The sequence below is a fragment of the Onychostruthus taczanowskii genome, unplaced genomic scaffold, assembly GCF_017590055.1.
Source record: "Onychostruthus taczanowskii isolate IOZ18803 unplaced genomic scaffold, ASM1759005v1 scaffold55, whole genome shotgun sequence".
NCBI lineage: Eukaryota > Metazoa > Chordata > Aves > Passeriformes > Passeridae > Onychostruthus > Onychostruthus taczanowskii.
In genome coordinates this window covers 4,449,385-4,469,103 of record NW_024503124.1, presented here as the reverse complement: position 1 = coordinate 4,469,103, position 19,719 = coordinate 4,449,385, and the positions used below count along the sequence as shown (strand labels likewise).

Here is a 19,719-nt window from a genome sequence, read left to right as displayed (position 1 = left end):
GCGTGTGGTTTGGTAACTGCACCCCTTCTGTTCAGAGTCTGAATTTCATGAGTATTTTATTACTAACAGCTCTGAAGGTCTTTTTGTTCCTGTTTAAGTTGAATTGAGAAGTATTAAGTATCAGCTATTAAGTAGCAGGGTATGACAATGACATCTTTTCCTCATGTGAAAATGAATTATCTTCATTGAATAGATGGGTTTGGGAAAACTCTTACACCAAATATTGGACATTAGTCTCTATTGACTTTCAAAGCTGTGGTAGAAGAGGTAGAATATCATAAATAAGGTGGTTGAGAATCACTCTTCCCAGAAGAAATAAAATCTGAAATTCCGTTTGGATGTTTGCATCTGGGCCTGGCAGGTAATGGCCTTTATCCCAGTGTGATTGTCCTAGTGAAGTGACACTTCATCAAAGATTAAAGTTGTTTAATAAGTATTAGTAAACAACTCCCACTCAAAACGAGTCCTTTTAAAGTAAAGGGTCATTTGTGGAGAGAGTTAGAAGCTCTCTCCACAAACTGGAGATTGGATTACTCAGCGTTCCAGCAGCTCTGAAATTCAGTGCAACAGGAGCGAGGCATCCGCTGTTGTAGAGCAGAAGCAGAAGCAGAGGGGAGCCCGATGAGCACAGGGCTGCTGCCGGGAGCAGGGCCTCACTCCCAGCTGCGCCTCGAACGCGTGTGTCCCTGTTGGGACCCAGTCACTGTGGCCCTCCTGTCCACACAGAGAGCCCCGTGCAATTAAGGAGAGCATGTGAACCCAAAATTGTTCACTGCTCCTGAAAATGCATCAAGCCGAGTCCTCACATTTCTGTCAGAGGAGAAAGGCCCAGAGGGATGGGGAGCACTCATGCTTGTGACTTGTGATGTGGAGCCCGAGGTCGCGGTGGCTGGGAGAGCCCACGCTCACACAAAAGCCCTTGTGCACTTGCTGCTGGAGCGAGGGGATCCCGGGCTGAGAGCCTCCTTTGTTGGGAGAGCACTACTGTAGCCAAACTAATATTAACCAGGCTTGTAGCCCTGCTCAATGCCCCACTGTTCCCTGGAAAGGAGCTTACAGAGAAAGGCCCTTCAGTGTGCAGGGAACAGCACAGCCCGGCAGACACGCAGGCAGCCACTGGGACATGGTCTGGGGGCCACGCTCCTGCCTTTTCAAAGGGCTTGTGAAAGAGCTGGCATTACCAAGTGGCCTTTTCATGGGATAACTGGAAGTGCTGATAATTCTCTGTTCAGTCAAGTTTGGTTTGTTCATAAAAATGTAAGGTGGAACTTGAAAGGGCGAGCCCAGTTACATATATGTGACAAAGTGACACTGGACAGGGTCAGTTTGCTCTTTGGTGGGAATCAGTAGCATGCACAATCCTGCACTGATTTTAGCTAAACTGTTTGGGGAGGAGGTCACAAATATGATTCTTATGTATTATTTATATTAGCAAAAAAGAGCAGTATCATCCCAAATGGCTTTGTACAGAAAGCATATTTGGTGTCCTTGCAAAACATCTCTGCCTACAATATTGCCAAAATGGCCAGGCATGTGCTTCTTAGGATTGGTTTGGTTTTGAGATTAGTGGCTTTAAGTTCTCTTGCCTCTTTTAGTTCTATTGGGACTATTTTCAGGTTGAGGAGCTGGAGAAGTGCTCCAAAGTGAGCTCCAAAGGGTCAGTGGAAAAAGTGCAGTGGCAAGGTACAAACATGATCTGTGTGACCACAGTGCTCTAATCACAAGCAAAGGGTGACCTTATGCCTTCAAAGATTAAACAAAACAACATGTGGTTACAAAGAGATTTAAGAGTTTATCTGAACAGAATAAACGCTGGCTGCCCAGATTTTTCTTGGAATGAAAGCCCTGTGGTTTAATAAAGATACCTAAATTTCACTTAATGGCTTGGCAAACTGCAGAAAATCAGCCAATGTGCAGCACCCACTTCTCAGACAGTATAAACCAATGCAACCCCATTAAAAGGAACTGCACAAACAACACAGTGCTGAGGGATTTTGCCTCTCAAATCCACTCCTCTTCTTATATTTTTCTCAAATAACAGCTCCCCCTTGGTTTCAGCTTCTTCATGCTAATACCATATATTTGGTTCTGCCTCCTCCTTTAAAAAGCCTCTAAAATCCAGTTCTTAATGTTCATTTTGTCCAGGAAATGTTTCCAGTTTTTGGCAATATGATCTGATCATGATTTCATTCCAGGAAAAAGAGAAGTGAAAACCTGACCATCCCATCTGTAGTCAACGAACTACAGTTTGCTTTGGGTAATAATTAATTCTACATCTACTTTAGTATCTTTCCACAGTTATTTGGAGGGAAGATAGACCTTGATAGTGCAACGGCTGCTTTTTTCAGGGTGTGTTCCTCTGCCAGCTCAGATTGCCTGGCAATATAATGGGAGAGTGCTGTGAAATCGCAGATGTGACTGTGCTGTGATTGCAGGCTGATATGAGTAAGAGCCATTACGGAATGGCACTTAAGGCAGGCTCTGAATAAATAGGGGAGGTGTCTGGAAACATCAAATATTGGTGGTGTTCTGAACTTCTGACCTTTCTGTTATCCTCGTCATGGGAAGTTCAATAATTTGGGTTATCTTTGAGTGCTGAGTGTCTCGTGTTCTCCCTCCCCCGTGTCTTTGTTCACCCTGTGGGGTGTAAGGTGAGTTTCATCCTCACAGCCTCCCCTAGGATCAGGAACAGAGTGTGCCACTTCTAGCTCAAGGAAGTCTCTTCAGAAAACTGGCAGTGCCTGCAGACTGTTTCCTGACTGTTCCCTTGGTGATGTCCTGGCCACTGTCACTTGTGCAGGTGCACTGATAATCTGTCAGCCTTTAATAGCAGATTAAGTGCTGGTTGTATCTGGACCTGTTGCTCTTAGCTGTGGCCTAAGTCCTAATGAGAGGAACTCACAGGGTGAGATGTGGAAATTATGGAACATTTTTTCCATAGATCCCCTGCTGCAGATGTATTACTAAATACTTCTCTCACTGCCTCTCCTCCAAAATAAATATGTCTGATAGGTTATATAATAAAATTCCCATGATATAAACGTTATTTACTGGAGCCTTTGCTCTTAACAGTTGACTTGCTCTGGTGTTTGCCAGCACTGATGCTAATGATGCTCTGTGCCACTTGAAAGATGCTCCTGTGTCCTCAGCGCCTGGCGCCAGCCGTGTTCCAGCTAATTCCTCACTGCACATACTTTTTCCTAAATAAAAGCAGTCACAAGTTGTCCTGGAGAGCAGACAACACTTAAGGACACCTAATATGTAAACCCTTTAACCATACAGCACGTCCTGGCAGTGCCATCCCCCTCAGGGATGGATTGGAGCTCTGCCCTGGCGCCAGCAGAGCTGCTCCCCACGCTGGGTATGGCAGGGCTGGGACAAGCAGGGAATAAAACAGCAGCTCCAAGGGGACTTCCCCCTGTTTTTCCTGAATGAAATGACTGGGCAGGGTGGTGTGATCTCTGCAGTGCCCATTTCAAGGTGCTGAGTTTGTGGCTGTCCTTTCTCTCTCCTCCAGCCTCGTGAACGTGGCCCATCCTATCCAGTTCCTGGTAGGTTTCAGGTGTCCCTGTGTGAGCCACCTAATGCCAGAACATCTTTTGTTTTCTGTGCTCCACAACACAACCCTCCCTTCTGGTTTAGCTCCTGTTGCCAAGTTTAGAAACATTTCCCTGGCATCAGGTGCAGGTCACCCTGGCATTCACATTCAGGAGTGTGTTTATGGGACTTTTCCTTTTGCATAAACATCTGGTGTATCTGGGTTGGGCTGAAATGTGTGAAATGTGTGCAAATTTGGAGACCTGAAAATCAGTGAGTTGTGACTGAGGCTTCAGGAACATACAGATGAGTGTGAGGTGCTACAGTGCATTCTCATGCCTGTGCACCCCTGTGTCTGTGTGATTTGGAGGTGTGTAAGATGGGTGCAAACACAAACAGTCTGTGCAAATGTGCACTAGTTCTGTGCTTAACCAATACCTGAACTATGTTCTAATGACATTGCTGTTGCACTAACAGACAACTGGGAGTGTTAATTAGACACTGAACTTCCAGAAGTTGCTTTTCCTTTATTAATTGCCATTACCTCATAGTCTGTTTGGGGCTTTATTCTATTTTTTGGAGTTTTTAAAGAAAACACCACATCACTGATTCACATTTTGAGGGGGAAAAGCCCAGAATATGGAGACAATGTGCAACATGGCTGAGGAGGCATCAGTGAAATGACTGTGATCGGGAGTCTTTGAGTGCTTTTATCATTTTTTCATTGTGTTAAAAATGAAAGAAAGTGGAGGCAGATACTTGGGAGCTCTCCTGGATCCCTTCCACAGGAGCCACACCTTTGTCCCTATGTAGGGCCTTCCAATTGTTGTAATCAAGGCCTTGCATAATCAGTACAACTCACAAGTCCACTTTTAAGACTAGAAAAACAAGAAACAAGTGATGTTTCTGGATGAAGATACCCATTTAAGGTACTAAAAGTATAATTTTACCCTAATTTCTTCAAATTTGCATCACCTTTTAAATCTCAGAGAGACTTTAGAGGGTTTCAAACAAAGGGGTTTTTTCTGGTACTGCTTTGAAAGTTATTACCTGGGCAGGAAATACTGTGCTGGAAAGGGATCTCTTTTCCCCACTCTTGCATAATTCCAAAGGCCAAAATGATTTTGCTTAAACATGCCACATTGTCCCACAAAAGCAGATCAGTAAATGACCTTTGGCTTGGAATCAAACAGGTAAGTAAGAAAATTTTGAGGTGAGGAACTAGAATGCATGTGCAACTTGTTTGTGCCTCAGAAGTCCCAATAAAGTAGGTGTGGCATGAAAAGAAAGATTTTTAAATTATTATTTCTTTAATTGCCACATGTATTTCTTAAAGAAGTCCTTTACTATACAGAGTGACTAGCTGGAATGTGTGTTCAAGTTGAGATCATGGTTCAGTTTTCTGGAGCTTTTCTTAAGCAAGCAAGCAGGTGAAGGTGCCAGTTCTGCCAATCTCAGAAGACACAAACTCCAGGACTTTCCTGGGAGCTCTGCATGATGGGTTTGCAGATTAGTCAGAGAAGATTAGGGATTTTTCCTCTAATGCTTCTTATTAGCAGTTTGTATCAAATCTCATTAAAATAAATGCATTTTTAAAAGTGTCTTTTTAGAAATAATGGCATTTTATAAATATCAAGGTTCCTTCAGTTATACAAGTGATTTTTATTGTAACCTACAGTATTTTTGTTGCTGTTACTCATTCAGTTTCTGCCTTTGGGATTTAGTTTGCTGAGCTATGGTCTGGCTTACCTGTGGTGCTGCTGCTTTTATTCAGCATCCTGTCAGCACAGTGTAGTGCATCTGACTCTACAATATGGCACACAGTTAACAGTAGTAAATTATTGTGTGGCCATGGAAACTGCAGGAGCTAAACACATTGTTCAGCAAGGCTATGAATTCAGCTCTTATTAATCCCTGATCAACACAGTGGTTATTTAAATACGTGTTCTTCCATTTAAAATATTTCTGTGATAATGAAAATTATAATTTAGCAGCAATTAATTATAATGATAACATCTCTTAGCACAGAGATTTAATATTTTGAAAGAATTAAATGCAGTCATTGTAGATTTCTTTATTTTCTATTCATGCTTCTCTGTCATTAAGGTGAATTAGATTTAAACACGAAACCAACAAAGGTCTGGCTTTCTTTCATCTATTCTTCATTCTGATTGCAGTGAGTTTTTACAGAAGCATGGTCAAAACATACTACAGCTTTGACTTCGCTCTCCATGTAATGTCTCAACTTGTGCCTCAGATGAAAGAAGAGTTCCCACAGCCCTCTGAAATCCCTCAGTGGGATTCCATAGGAATACTGGCAGTGCAGTCTTCTGGCCTATTCTTGTTTAAGGTTGCTGGAATTCATGGAATCACAGAATAATTCAGGTTGGAAGAGGAGTTTATTTGGTCCAGCACATCTGCTCAAGGCAGGGGCAACTCCCATGGTAGATCAGGTTGCTTAGGGATTTGTCCTCCTGAGTTCTGAATCTTCCTAAGGATGGACTTCTCACAGTCTGTGGGGGAAGTAGTGTCCCAACACCCTCACAGGGACAGCTTTCTTCTGGACATCCCATCGGGATTGCCCTTGATTGGCTGTCCAGTCTTGCATCCTGGCAGGTCTCCAGGGACAGCTTTCTTCTGGACATCCCATCGGGATTGCCCTTGATTGACTCTCCCCAGCCTTGCATCCTGGCAGGTCTCTACAGTGCCAGGTGTGCTCTGGAAAAGGTGGGATTCACCATGCCCTTTGCTGTCCTGGGGAGTGCTGAGTCCTGATGCTCATCTCTCTGTGACTCATCTTTGCTTAATATCACTCACAATTCTGTATTTCCAAATCCCTGGCTAACGAGGGTCCCAGGCTGGGCACACAGGCCCAGTAGGAACTGCAGTGCCAGTAGTCTTGTGTGAGAGCAGCTGCATTTCCTGCAGTGCTGAGAAGAGGGAGGAATGCTGAAAGGAAAAGAGAGCAACAGAAATAATAAAACCCCCCAGCTCCTTCTTCCTACTCTTGCTTTCCTTCCCATAGACAAATGGGAATCCACTGTAAAAACACTCATTCTGCTGGGCTTGCTGAACACGGAGAGAAATAAGATGGATCTGATGTAGGGAAGGACCTGGCGTGTTCCCTGCCCATGCCAAGCCCAAGCCTTGCTCTCACACTCGTTCAACACTGCCAGTCAGAGAGTGGTTTGGACCCCTATAGAAAAATGTTTTTGTCCCCCTCAAAAATCCCCTGGTACTTCCCTGCATTATGCATATAATGTGTTTTAAAGGAAACTTCCAAGCCCCCCCCCAGATTGTGTGTGCTTGAAACAGTGCAGTGACCTCAGGTTCTCATTGTTCTTCTGTGGGAATTTTGCAGTCAGTGTCCTGGGACAGGGAGATGCTTTTTCCATGCTCCTTTTGATTAAGTAATTTGTTTCTTACGCAAAAGGGAAAAGTGGCAACAAACACTGACATCAAATCAGCCATGAGGGGTTTGTGTCCTTTTGTGTAAATTGCCAGCAGCACTGAGACATTTTCCATGCTGCTTTTTAAAGGAGGCCCATTTGAACACTGCACGTCATAAGGCCAAAAAGTTACTCCTTTATTCATCTGTACTTCTGCTATTTTGCTGTAGCTATGGGTTTGTAACATCTTCTTCAGAAAGGAGGAAGAGAGGCCCAGAGAAGGCCACCAAGATGGTTAGAGAGATGGAGCACCTCTGCTTTGGGAAAGGCTGAGAGAACTGGGGTTGTGCAGCCTGAGGAAAAGAAGCTTCAGAGTGACCTGACAGTGCCTGAAGAAGGTACAAGAAAGATGGAGAGAGACTGTTTACAAGAGTCTGGAGTGACAGGATAAGGGGGAATGGCTTCACACTGACAGAGAGAAGGGTTAGATGGGATACTGGGAGGAAATTCTTCCCTATGAGGGTGGTGATGCCCTGGCACAGGTTGCCCAGAGCAGCTGTGGCTGCCCCATCCCTGGATGGGGATTTAAGGCTGGGCTGGATGGAGCTCTGAGCAACCTGGCCTTGTGGAAGGTGTCCTGGCCTATGGCACAGGGGTGGAACTGGATTCTATTTAAGATCCTGTCCAACCGAAGTCTGTGATTCTGTTATACAGTTTGGGATTCAGGCCTTGGTCCATGTGATCATTTTGTTCAGCTGTCATGTGCAACCCAGGGTAGGTGGTGGTAGTTGAAGCTGAAGGTGTGGTAGGTAAATACAAGAGCAGCCCCCAGAAGTGTTAAATCATTTGATTTACCCACTAAAAGTGGTGTTTCTGTAGCTGCTTTGCATTTCATACAGAAGAAGCAGCAGTCACTGGGGTTCCTGGAGAACCAGAAGAGCAGCTGACTGTTTGCTGTTGCTGTAATGGGCCCTGTGATGGTGTTCTCCCCAGAGGGAGCTGGGCATGTTGTGGGAGATGGTTACACAGGTTTGTGTTCCAGTCCCCTGAAGTTAAACCAGCAGTTCACACAGCCGTCACCAATGCAGGGAGAGCTGGGCACTGCTCCTCTAAATCTGCTTAAATATGTCATCTTATCTTCTGAACTGAAACAAAAACTATCAATCAAAAGCTGAGTTTGTCTACCAGTTTAATCTGTTAAGCCCAGATGACTTTTATGTTTATTTGCTGTGGATGGCTCTGCAGTAACTTTTTGGAGATGAACATAGTCATTCCTGTACATGAATGTGCATCTGGCTTGTGGAAGGTTCATTTTTGTGTTGCTGACACCAAAATGCCATAAACTCTGTGTAAAAATAAAGACCACGAAGGGACCTGCCCTTCCACACCCCCCAACGCTTGGCTGACTCCTGGACATTGTTCTGTGCATCATGTTATTGAGGGAGGTTTAGTGCCATCAAAGAGAGAAAGCAGCAGAATTGTTTGTTCCACATGCTGCATTATGTAGCTTTCCCTTTTTTCTTTTCCAGAGGATTTTCTGCAGTGAAAGTGGTCACATGCTGTAACGTTTATTAGGGAAGGGTAGATATTTAATAGGATTTAGCAGCTGGCTGGTGCTTCCTAGTAAAAGCAAAAGGATTGCTGAACACACCCCTGATTTCTCCACAATTGTCTCCATGTAGTAGAGTCAGGAAAGCAGCAAAGATTTTGCTCCTAATGAAATCACCAGCTAAACACAGCACAAACAAAATCCCTTCATTGCTTTGTCATCTTTAACATTTGCATTCAAGTTCTTGTTTAAGTCATGCTGGAGCACGTAAAAGCTTCGGTGTGATCTCACCAGTTTGGATTGGAAATCACTCCACAGATTACTTTGTGCCATAAAATAACCATTAACAAACGCATCCTATTTGCATGAGAATGATCAGCTGCTCCACTCCCATTCCTCCATGGTAAACTGTCAGCAAGATTAAAGCCAAGGAGATGCATTTTTCTAAGCACTGGACCCACGTGGATCATGTTCTCTGTGTGTCATGTGTAAATTTGACTTCCTGCAGGTTTTGTTCTAGTTTTTTCCTTGTTCCTGCATGTGTGTACTATGGACTTGTGTTTTATACATTAAGCTTTGTTTCTTCCATTTTTATCAATCCAAATTTTCAGTCTTAACCTGTCGTCTGCAGCTAGAGAAAAGCAGCATCCACTGCTCAGTTTACTGGTATAGGACACCTGAATATTAAAAGAAACTTGAATGTTAGGAGAAAATTTCCTTTTCTCCACTGATAGCTAATAGTGATCTTTCCTCCTTCCTTCATTTTCTTCCCCATAGATCAATTCCAATATATTTCCATTTAGACTATCTGTGCCTGGCTGTGCATGCTTGTGCATTGTTCTCTGGGCTTCCTGATGCCCAAGGACTAATACAGCAGTGTGGGACCATGTGGAAAGGCCATCATTTTGGGCGTGTTTACCCAAGCCACATGTTTCTCTCCTCAGCTGATCCTCAGTGGATACACTGAGGTGCTTTTTACCCTCTGGGCTATATTTAGTGGTGCATCAGTTCAGTGCTTTGCATAGCTACACACCCCACAAGCTGCAGTCCCACAGGGGTCTCACCCAGGGTGGGGTCCTGCTGGGCTGTGAGGAGCACACAAACCCAGCCTCAGCCTCCTTCCCCAGCCTGAGGCACAGCCCAGGGCTGCTGGCAGTGCACAGTTGTCTCTGAGCCCACAGCCCTCGATTTAGATAGGGAATCTAAGGAGCAGGAGCCACCAGCACTGTTTGTCAAGGTGCTGCTGGAGTGGGGACCAAAGGAGTTGTGTCAGACCTGCTGAGGGCTCTGCATGCCTCAGGGCCAGGTTGTTCCATTCAAGCCTGCCTGGAATATCAGAGGCTGGGCCCATGTCAGAGTTATTTCATGTTCTCTGTTGCTCTTTGCTTACTCCAGCAAACAGTGAAGCTTATCACAGCACATCTGTTCATATTGTTTACTGATAAAATCTTATTTGATCACCACATTCTGGTCCCAGTAGCTGATCTGCCCTTCCCTCACAAATCTTTCTCAACTGAAAAATTTCAAAGCACAGCTGGAATTTGTGAAGCTGTGAATATTACTGGCTGTTTCACTCCACATCCTTGGATCTGTGAGAAAGCATAGGGTGAATATTTTTCACCCTGAACACCAACAGCAATGGGAACATTGTCCTGTGAAAGGAAGCTCTGTTTTCTCTGTGCTCTGTCAAATGAGAATATCATCTGGGAAATTCTGGGAAGCTGTGGATAGTGGCTATCAGCAGAAGTGGTGTGCTTAGAACAGCACTCAGCTGATCTGTGAGTGAGTGGATGTTGCAGTGCTTCATGTAGAGCACACACTGGATGCTATAATAAAAAAAATAATCATTTTAAGCTGGAGAAATTACTTCCAGCATGAAAGTATAAGAAGAAAACCTGCAGGAGATGGAGCTTTTGGAGTTAGGGATTAAAAATCATCTGTAATTTGTCTTGCTTGAGGAATTGCAGGGATCCATGGACAGTGCCAGTGCCAAGAGCAGCTGCCCTTGGACTGGGCTTAGCAGGGAGGCTGTTGGTGCCGCTGATGGCTGGGCTGTCCTGAGGGGCTGAGAGCCCAGCAGCAGTCCCAGACTGCTCCTTTCAGCTCTCCTTTTTGTGCTCCAGTTTCACTGCTTGGGCTCCTTTGAGAGCACCCCCTTTGCTGCGTGGAGGCTTTTGCCCCAGTCCAGGGGCTGGTGAGAGCTGTCACACACCCAAAGTCATTTTACCTGTGCGGGGCTGGCAGCAGCATGGCCTAAACAGATTTACCACTCCATTTGAAAGGGATTCAAGGTCAATGTGTTGGAAATGTGGTCTGACCGGTATGGAAGGGATCAGGGTGTCTGGAAGCTGCTTTTAGCAGGCAGGTAGCAGGTAACCTTTGCCACGGCTGCGGTCAGTGCCGCACGCAGAGGCCCTGGGGCCCGGACCGGCTGCTGGCATGTGGGAGTACACAGGGTCACGGGGCCCACACTGCTGTCAGCCAGCTCCTGTAGCCCTGCCTTTCCCAGGCAGTTATTAAAACAAATTCACCATTATTCTGGCACAGCCCTATTGAGTCCACCCAGCGGAGCTGAGCGTGTGACAGAGGGGGTGGTGTATGTGACCCCCCCGTCACTGTCCCGCACTGGGGACTCGGTAACTGAGCTCTGGGCTTTCAGAAAGTGGACTGCATTTTTGTCAGATTTTTTCTCATCAAATTAGTGGAGGAAGAATGGTCTCCCCTCAAGCAAGGAAGGGGTTAGATGCCTGTTTGTGATCCTGATGCCTGTTTGTGATCCTGTCCAGCTCAGTTTATGCTTTCAGTGTACCAACTCTGGTTTATTTACTAAACTCCTAAACAAAGTCAGTCCTTGATGCATCACAATCACAGTGCTGGAGTTTGCAAGCCCCTGTCTGGTGGTAGCATTGTCATGGGGCCTTCCGCATAAAGGAAATTTCCTTCCCAGTGTTGCTTCAAGATAAGTTGGATTCTCTATTATTGATACTGCTCGGAGAGCGCTTTCCGTTTTCCTGCTGTGCATGTTTTGCATGTTGCTCATTTCTCTTTACCCTTGGGAAACAAATGTTTTCACAAGCTGTAGGACACTTGGAGCTCCACCCATATCCTCTCATTTTAATTAATCTTCAAAATCCATAACTGTGTTTTTGAAAATATGAAGGACATTTGTCAAAACCATCACATGAGGTTTGTAAATAGCACTCAAGGCCCATGGCTGATGTTAAATCCCTGGAGTCACCGTTCATGGATGCACCTGGCCCTTACTGTGGAGGTTTTTGCACATTAATAGAGTCACAGTTGTGTTGTTTGCTTAACCAAATTGTCAGGGCTCTAAGCACCACATTTCTGTACGTATCTTTCTCTATCTGAAACATACAACCAAAATTCCTTGGTTTTAATTCTGTGTGTGTTTTAACCTGAAACCCTTGAGCAGAAAAATAGTTTATCAGTTAGAAAGGGTTGATAAAAGCATTGCAAAAACCTGCTGTCATTGTGAAACACCATGTAGAAATAATCAGGAGAGGTTTTAACATGACCAGCTCCAGTCACACCACTTTCCAAATGGGCTTGGTTTGCTTTCCCACGTTGTGGGAGCACAAGAGGAGTGAAGTGATGCGGGGTAAGAAGGGCTGTGCCTTCTCCCTCCAGGGGCTTCTCTGGCTGAGAGTGTCAGTGGGGAATTAGAGCTGTGCTCTGCCTGTGCCAAGTGCAGGATAAAGCCTGGCCGTCCTGGGTGACTGCCCCATTAGGAGCCTGAAAGAGCTGCTGTGTCTCTCCAGTGCCATTTTTCTGACATAAGTTGCTGGTTGTCCCCAAAAGTTGGCAGTGCCATGTGGGGGCCTGGCATTTGTGTGGTGCCACAGGCTTTTCCCATCGGGCTGCACCTAAACAATAAGGGATCATCCTGCTTTGGGCCCTGCTTGCTGTAAATCAGAGGAGAGATGGAAAGAAAGTGAAAAGCCATGAACAGCTCCAGCTCTGAACTTTCTGGAGCTCCTGTGAAAAGCTGACTGTAGGCTCAGCACAAGAAGTTAGTGCTGGACCCAGCACAGTAGAGACTTTCACACTATTTTGGAGCGGTGGAGCCGGCAGGGAGGAGGCTGGTGCCACAGAGGATGGGTGGGGATCAGGTGAGAGCAGCTCAGGCAAGAGCGAGCTGGGGCGGAGGTGGGAGCCGGGGAAACCAACGGGGCCCTGCGGCCTCTCGCTGTAAACAGGAAATCGAGGCCACCCAGAGCAAGGCTGAGGAAACGGGAGAGCAGAAGGGGAGAGGCAGCCACTGGCTTTGAACTCTAGAGTACAGAAAACACTCCTAAGGGCACCACCATCAGCTCCCCCGGCACAGAGGGTCTCCAGCCAGGCTGGACTCCCATCCTCTCTCTCCCTGATAGTTCATTGTGATTAAGGATGCTGAGGCAACACTCAAGACAAGAAGTCAGTAAAACTTTCTCAGCTTTTTTTCCCCAAGTCCCCACTGCCTGAAAAATGCACTCTGTCCTCCACTGAAAATGCTGGGGTGGCTGGGGTAGGAAAGCTTTTTGGGAAAGCAACCTCAGAGCTACATGGACACTGTCCCCAGGAGGGACCTGTTCTCCCTGTCCTGGAAGGGCTGCTTGCTCTGTTGGCTTCCTTGACTTGCTTTCAACACCAGAAGATCCCAAGCTGGTGTCAGTTAATACCATGGCTCCAAAGGTTTCACAACATGACTTGATGTGTCACTGCATTTCCCACATTGTGTCTTTCATCTGTTCAAAATTAGGCCCTGACTCTTCATCTCCTTTTACTAAACCCACATGGAGGTTCTTCTTCCATTCTTTACTTTCACTGTGACCCCAAATTGGGAGAATTATTGATAACCATCATTTTTGACCAAATATTGTTTTAAGGGTGGGGTTTAAGATGGCATTTGATAGCTCTTTTTGTTTTACATAATATTTTGTATAGCAGCTCTTTTTTCATGGTCCTGTACATTGGCATTTCTCTTTGGAATGAATGTAAGCACAGGGATCACTGAATGTTGTGCTTCTGTGTAGAGACTACAGTAATTAAATAAACAAACTTGCTGATCTGTTCTGGGGCTTGTACGAGCTGGTGAAAGGAGACATAATTTCTGATGGAATTTTCTTTAAAAAGCACCAACTATTGCAACGTTTCTCTTCTGTGACTCATTTCAAAAAAATACTTCAAGTAAAGGCATGGATTACTAGACAAGCAGATATGCAGATACAGCATTCCCAGGCACTTGCTATAAATAGTTCATAAAAATATATATTTAAAGCTAGTAGACACTGGCTGCAGTTTCTTCTGATCTGTTCTCTTCCTCTATCACAGGAATGCTCTGCTCCACGCAGAGTAAGGGCAAACACAAAAATGCAAAGTGTCAGTTTACCCAAAGAACATTGTTTTGTCACTAACCCCAATTTGACATTCTTCCAAGCCACATGTGTAATTTCACTCCTTAAGAGGTAGGTAAAAGCTGTCAAAAATGGGGCAGTTTCAGGGCAGTAGATTTGGTCATGTCTAAGCACATGGGTAGGAAGAACAAGTTCAGAAATAAGTGGGAGGAACTGAAATCTTAGGGTGGGGTTTGTGCAGTTGTGCAAACCAGCACTCAGTGCAGGTCTGCTCTCCTCCTACTCACCACTGTTCTGTTATCTGATTTCTCTTCTTACTGTCTTTTCTTATTTTACTTGGTACCCAGCTTTCTGTCTTCTTCACTCTCAGCATCTTTGTCATCCCACCTCACCATGATCAGATTTTTGCTGCTGTCCCCTAGGTCCTGGAGGCAGTGACTGGTTATGAATGTGCTGGGACCATGCCCCCACCATGCTGCACTGCCAGGAAGGGAGCACATCCTTCCTTTGGGAGGACAACATCCACCAAACCCCTGGGCAGCCACATCTGAAATGTTCTCAGTGTTTTAAGCAACATTTTTGGAGCTTTCAGAGCTGGGGGCACTGCAGTTTAGGATTAATCTGTCTTCATGTCTTGTTTCTGTACATGCCAACAACTTTATAGAGACTGATGGGAGGCTTGGAATCTTGTCTGCCTGGGAAAGCAGAGCACTTCCATTCATCTGTCTAATTGCGGCTTCCAGAGTCCGAGTCAGAGCACCTGTGTTTTGACAAATTTGGTCTGTAGTATTTCCCAGCTCAGTGAAATGACTTTTGGTTAACAAGGCTTCATCCAAAGCCCTTGGCAAAATAATGTAACCACAGAGATGTATAATGTTTTCTGTCTGAGAGCTCTGGGCTTGGCAGATAGGAGCTGGGTAGGAGTTTGTGAATTAATGTGGACTGCAGTGAGCCTGTGCAGTAAGAGAGCTCTCACAGCCAATGTTTTCCTCTATAAACTGTTGTGAAAGACTCTGGGAAGGGAAGGTGGAAAGAATCTATTTTTCTATGGCTTGGTATAAATGCTTGTCTACCTCAGGCATGCAGTTATGGAAAAATTTGTGTTGACATTGTGTAAATACAGTTACAAATGTTGAATCTGCAAATAAGTATTGTCATGAGAAGGAAAAAAGTCAGTGGGAAATGTTGGTCTCTGCTCTCTATCATATTTGTCTTAATCCAAAAGGACTTGTGGTATTTTGGGGGATCTGTTATGGATTTGTGTGTGTTCCAGAGCAGGTGAACTCAGCAGGTGAAGAATGGTGGGTTTTTAATGAAAAGTCCTAATTTCATCAATGATTCTCCCAGAAAGACAAGCCATACCTTTGATTTAATCTTAAATGATTGAGCATCCCATTTTCACGTAGAAACCTGAGCTGTGATTTATTTTGAGTAACATTCTGTTGTTTTCCCCACAGATGAACGTGAGGCAGTTCAGAAGAAGACCTTCACCAAGTGGGTGAATTCCCACTTGGCTCGTGTGTCCTGCCGAATTACAGACCTGTACACTGACCTTCGAGATGGGAGGATGCTCATCAAACTCCTGGAAGTGCTTTCAGGAGAGAGACTTGTAAGTGCTTATCAGTATCCATGGTGGGGAGATTGGGTTGGCTTGGATTTGGGTGGGGTTTTGTGAATCCTTGTCTCAACTGCAGTATAGGAAATCGGAGTGCTGAGGGTTCAGCACTGAAAATATATTTTTATATATTAAAGGAAACAAAAAAAAGAGTTATATTGCTTCAGCTGGGTCCAGACACCACCGAAATGCCTTCGTACTGGATTCAGTGGGAATCAAAGGAAGTCTTCTTCAAAGGTTCCTTGCTGGGCACATGCTGAATGCTTCCAGCAGCATGTTCCCTGCTCCCAAATCTGACAGGCACAGAGTACAAAATGTTCCTGAGCCCCTTAGATCCCTTGGTGGTGGTGAGTTAGATATGCTGAGACACCTGTGCCCTGTGGGCAGTGGCCCATTTCTCTGCTAACAAACCCTGCACTGATGCAGGTCTGCAGGCCTGGCACATCCCTGCTCCCTTCCCAGAGCATGCCAGGGTTGTGCAGGACAATAGTTGGAGAGGGCCACGTCACCCTGGGAGCAGCTGGAGGTGTGTTCATTACACCCCACTGCTGAGGAATGTCCCTGAGTGTACTTGATTTTACTCACATAGATAAGGTTTGGGCTTTCTTTGGTAAGGGGAATATCTAAAATCAATATAAACAAATGGGTCAAATTCTTTCTTTGGGTGTGCTGAGGCACCCCCTTGGTACCAGCACAAGGAGTGGTGAGTAAGAAAGTCCTTGTAGTAGAAAATGCTGCTGCACAAGAGGAAAATTGGGTGCCAGGAAGTGGCTGGGTATCAGCTTTTCCTTCAGTTCCTTAAATGATGGTGATGCTCTTAGCTGCCTAATTTAGAGCAATCTTTTCAAAGAAACACCAGTCTTTAGCTAAGACCCAAGGCTGCAGGGGGCTGGGTAATCACTTGCCATCAAGCTCTCCTATTAGTGGAGCTCTGTGGCTTAAGACTCTGGTTAATGAGTGGAACATATGGCCCAGTGTAGTGTGTGTGTGGGGAGGCAGGAGAGGAGCTGCCTGAGTGCCTCTGGGAGGGCGAGGGAGTTGGGATGTGCACAGAAGTGCCTCTGGGGATGGGGTAACAAATCCTGGTGTTCATCAGCTGCAGTTTGCTCTGAGCCCCTCTCTGTCTGTGCCAGACCACTCACCCCAGCCATGTGTTGGGTTTGATGTGCTCACTGCAGGTAGCAGGTATTCCTCACACAGGGATAGTTGAGACCAACATGCCCCATTATTTGAGGGCTGAGACACCAACTGTGTCACCTCTGGTTAATCTGCCTGTCAAGATTTGACTTTCAGCAGCAAATAGGAAGCTCAGAGCAGTCCCATGACCATGGTTGCACCGTTCATTTCCATATTTCACTCCAGGTTTTGGAAAATGCAACAGGGCAGCTATGACTGTGGGGTGGGGAGAGGACAGGAGCCTCCTGGAGCTGCACTTGCATCATTGTGTCTGGCATTGGCAGCTGCCTGCACCACCAGACATTCTTTTTGTAGCTTCCTTATCTGAGGCTGGAGGACAGCAGGCTCTGTTTGAACAGTGCATTCCACCACACCTTCTTCTGCAAACAAGAGTAAACGCAATGCACTAAACCTTGAGACAATTACACACACCAAAAGTATTCCAGGAGAATCTTACACACACCAAAAATATTCCAGGAGGACTGCCATGCAGCCTCCACTTGCTGATGTTCTTCAGTTTTTGGAATTTATTTTAGTCAATATTAGGTAGATTCTGGCATCTCCATGGCACCCCAGAGAAATTTGAAGGCAGATCTTATGCAGAAGGCTTAAAATCAAGACAAGAAATATCACATGGTAAGAAAGCAGAAGCTAGCATAGGTGAGTATCCCATAAACATGGTGTATTTACTGGTGTAGTAGAACAAACAGAAGTTATTTCCTCACTTTTGAAACTGGGATTCAGATTCTGGAGGCTGTGGAGCAGAGTCCAGGATTTTGGATCCCAGTCAGGGAAGCAGGGCTGCTCTTTGCCCTCTCACTTTGATTGCACAAACCCCGCTTTTTCAAAACTTACTGTGATTTTTGTTGATGAAAACCCACATTCCTTGGAGGTGTGTTGGAGAAACTCAAAATGAGAGCAACCAATAATGGCAACACCTACATCTTCCTGACCTTGCTCAGTTTGATTCCTAATCCTAGTGGTTAGTCCAGACCTTACAGCATAATGTCCTCTGCACAGCAGTGTTTGGAAGGAAACTGATAGCATGCAATGCTCTCATTGAGCACAGCGGGAAAGAATCCAGCCAGCATGAAAGGACAGTTGTAATTTGGTTTGCACACACTGTTAACCAGCTTCTCCCAAACAGAAAAATAAAGCTGGGAATTGTTTTTGTCCTAAGATTAAGCATTTAGCTCAGTTTCTTCCCTAACCAAATTAAGGATTAGTAAATTCCTTGCAATTCCTGGATGCTCAAAGGTCAAACCACTTAAGCACATTCTCTGTAGTGAATTCTGTCACATTTTCTCTTGGAAAAGAGGAAGGGTTTTGATGTAGAACCAGTTTTCCTGTAATGTGTATGTGAAGACTTGGGTTTGGTACTTGCTTTCCCTCCACTCAGTGTCTGGATCTGTGTTAGCCCAATAAAAGTGCAAGATATGTCTCACTGTGCCTCATCCTGAGGCTATGCAGGGGAGTGTGGCAAGCACAGCCACACCTTGTACAAACCAGACTCAGACGCCTCTTCCTCTACATAAAACATCTCTGGTGAATGGTTTTAGCTCTGTAACCATGGCACCGGAGCTTCTGAGAGCACAAAATGAGCTTTTTGAGTCCTTTTCTGCTTGGTACTTTGAGGCAATAGAGGTGGTGCAGGTGCTGCTTTGGGCTGTGGGAAGGGCTGTGTTAAGGCACAGGGGACAGGCTGCAGTCTGCCACTGCTGCTGAGAAGTGGCCACAGCCACAGTCATTTCCTGAGCCTTGTGAACATCCTTGTGCAGGTGAGCAGGCCTGGGAAGCTGCTCCCGGGCTCCAGGTGTGGCCATGGGCTGAGACCAGCCATGGGCCGGAGTTGGGGATGCAGCCAGGCCTCCGCCTTCCCTCCTGCCCCAAACTGCCTCCTCCCTGTGTTTTGTTTTGCAAGGTTCAGTCAAGCCTTAGGTCCAGCTTCCTACACTCCTAATGATTGATGGTGCCAGCTAAAGGCTGGATCCCAGATTGTCCCTGCTGAGTGAGGAATTTCTGGGAGGCTTCAGCCAACCATGCAGCTCTCTCCTGCTTCTTCTGCTCCAGCTGTGGCTCTTTGCACTGGCAGCGTATGGGATGGATGGGGTGTGCACAGGCTGCAATTTGGGCCCCTTTGGAGGCCCTTTTATACGCCAAAGCAGAGGGAGTCTCCTGGAAATTCTCCTCCTTGCTGTGAGCTGTGGGTTGATCCTGCATCCTTCCCCAGCCTCGGGAGGAGAACAGACCCAGGCTGACTGAGGCTGAGGCCGGTGACCTCAGGGTTTGTGTGTCCCAAAGGTCATCTTCCTGCATGGCTTCCCTCTCCACCACCCCTTGTGCCACAGGCTGTGTTTCTGTACCATGGCAGGGACTGTACCGTGGCACTGGCCAAAACTCTTCACCTTGAATGCAGACTGGGGCAAGGATATTGCCTGAGCTATTTCCATGGCCACTTAATTACATTCACTGCAGAAAACAAGGACATTATGGCAATTAGTCGTTTGGCTGAGTACCTTTGGTGACATCCCAGTGCCCACTGAACAGGCTATTCAGCTGTAATCCTTATCTGCACAACAACGTTCCCTCAATTCTATTCAGTTTTACGGCAGAATTCTGCATGCTGATATCACATTCGTTGCATTTTTGCAGTTGCACTGGGCCTTCATATAGCTGTGTTATGTTGATGTAGCTGATTTTTTTTAATTAGTGTTTTTTTCTTATGAAGAAAAATTTGTAATCGATCTCTGTTACTTTCTTACTCTTTATCCGATTTACTGACCAAAGAAAAGCAATGCCATTTCCTTCTGGAGGAGATCTACTGACTAGCTCACAGTTCAAATCTGAGCTTGTGAGTGAATATCCCTGGAGAGGAAACATGAGGGAAGTAAGCAGGAAAAATCCTTTGAAAGGCAAATTAAATTGGGGTCATGTGTCCTGCCCAGGTCCAGGATATTGGTTTTTCTACCATGGGTTTGGCACCTGCTTCCATTATCCTGGTGAAAATGGGCTGAAAGATGCAAGGAGTGGTTTTGTCCCTAGAATTTGAGGAACAAATGCAGCATTACTGCCTGGGAGTGGTGATGCCCTGGCCAGGAC

General features: G+C 45.7%; 1 protein-coding gene across 5 annotated transcripts in view; it reads left to right on the top strand.

Moving 5' to 3' along the window:
- SPTBN1 (spectrin beta, non-erythrocytic 1) overlaps positions 1–19,719 on the top strand; it is a 115,174-nt gene that overhangs the window by 53,501 nt on the left and 41,954 nt on the right. For all 5 annotated transcript variants that reach the window (XM_041417216.1, XM_041417220.1, XM_041417217.1 and 2 more), the window contains exon 3: positions 15,287–15,438. In XM_041417216.1, coding sequence (XP_041273150.1) covers positions 15,287–15,438 — 152 coding nt within the window. The remainder of the gene's footprint in view (positions 1–15,286; positions 15,439–19,719) is intronic.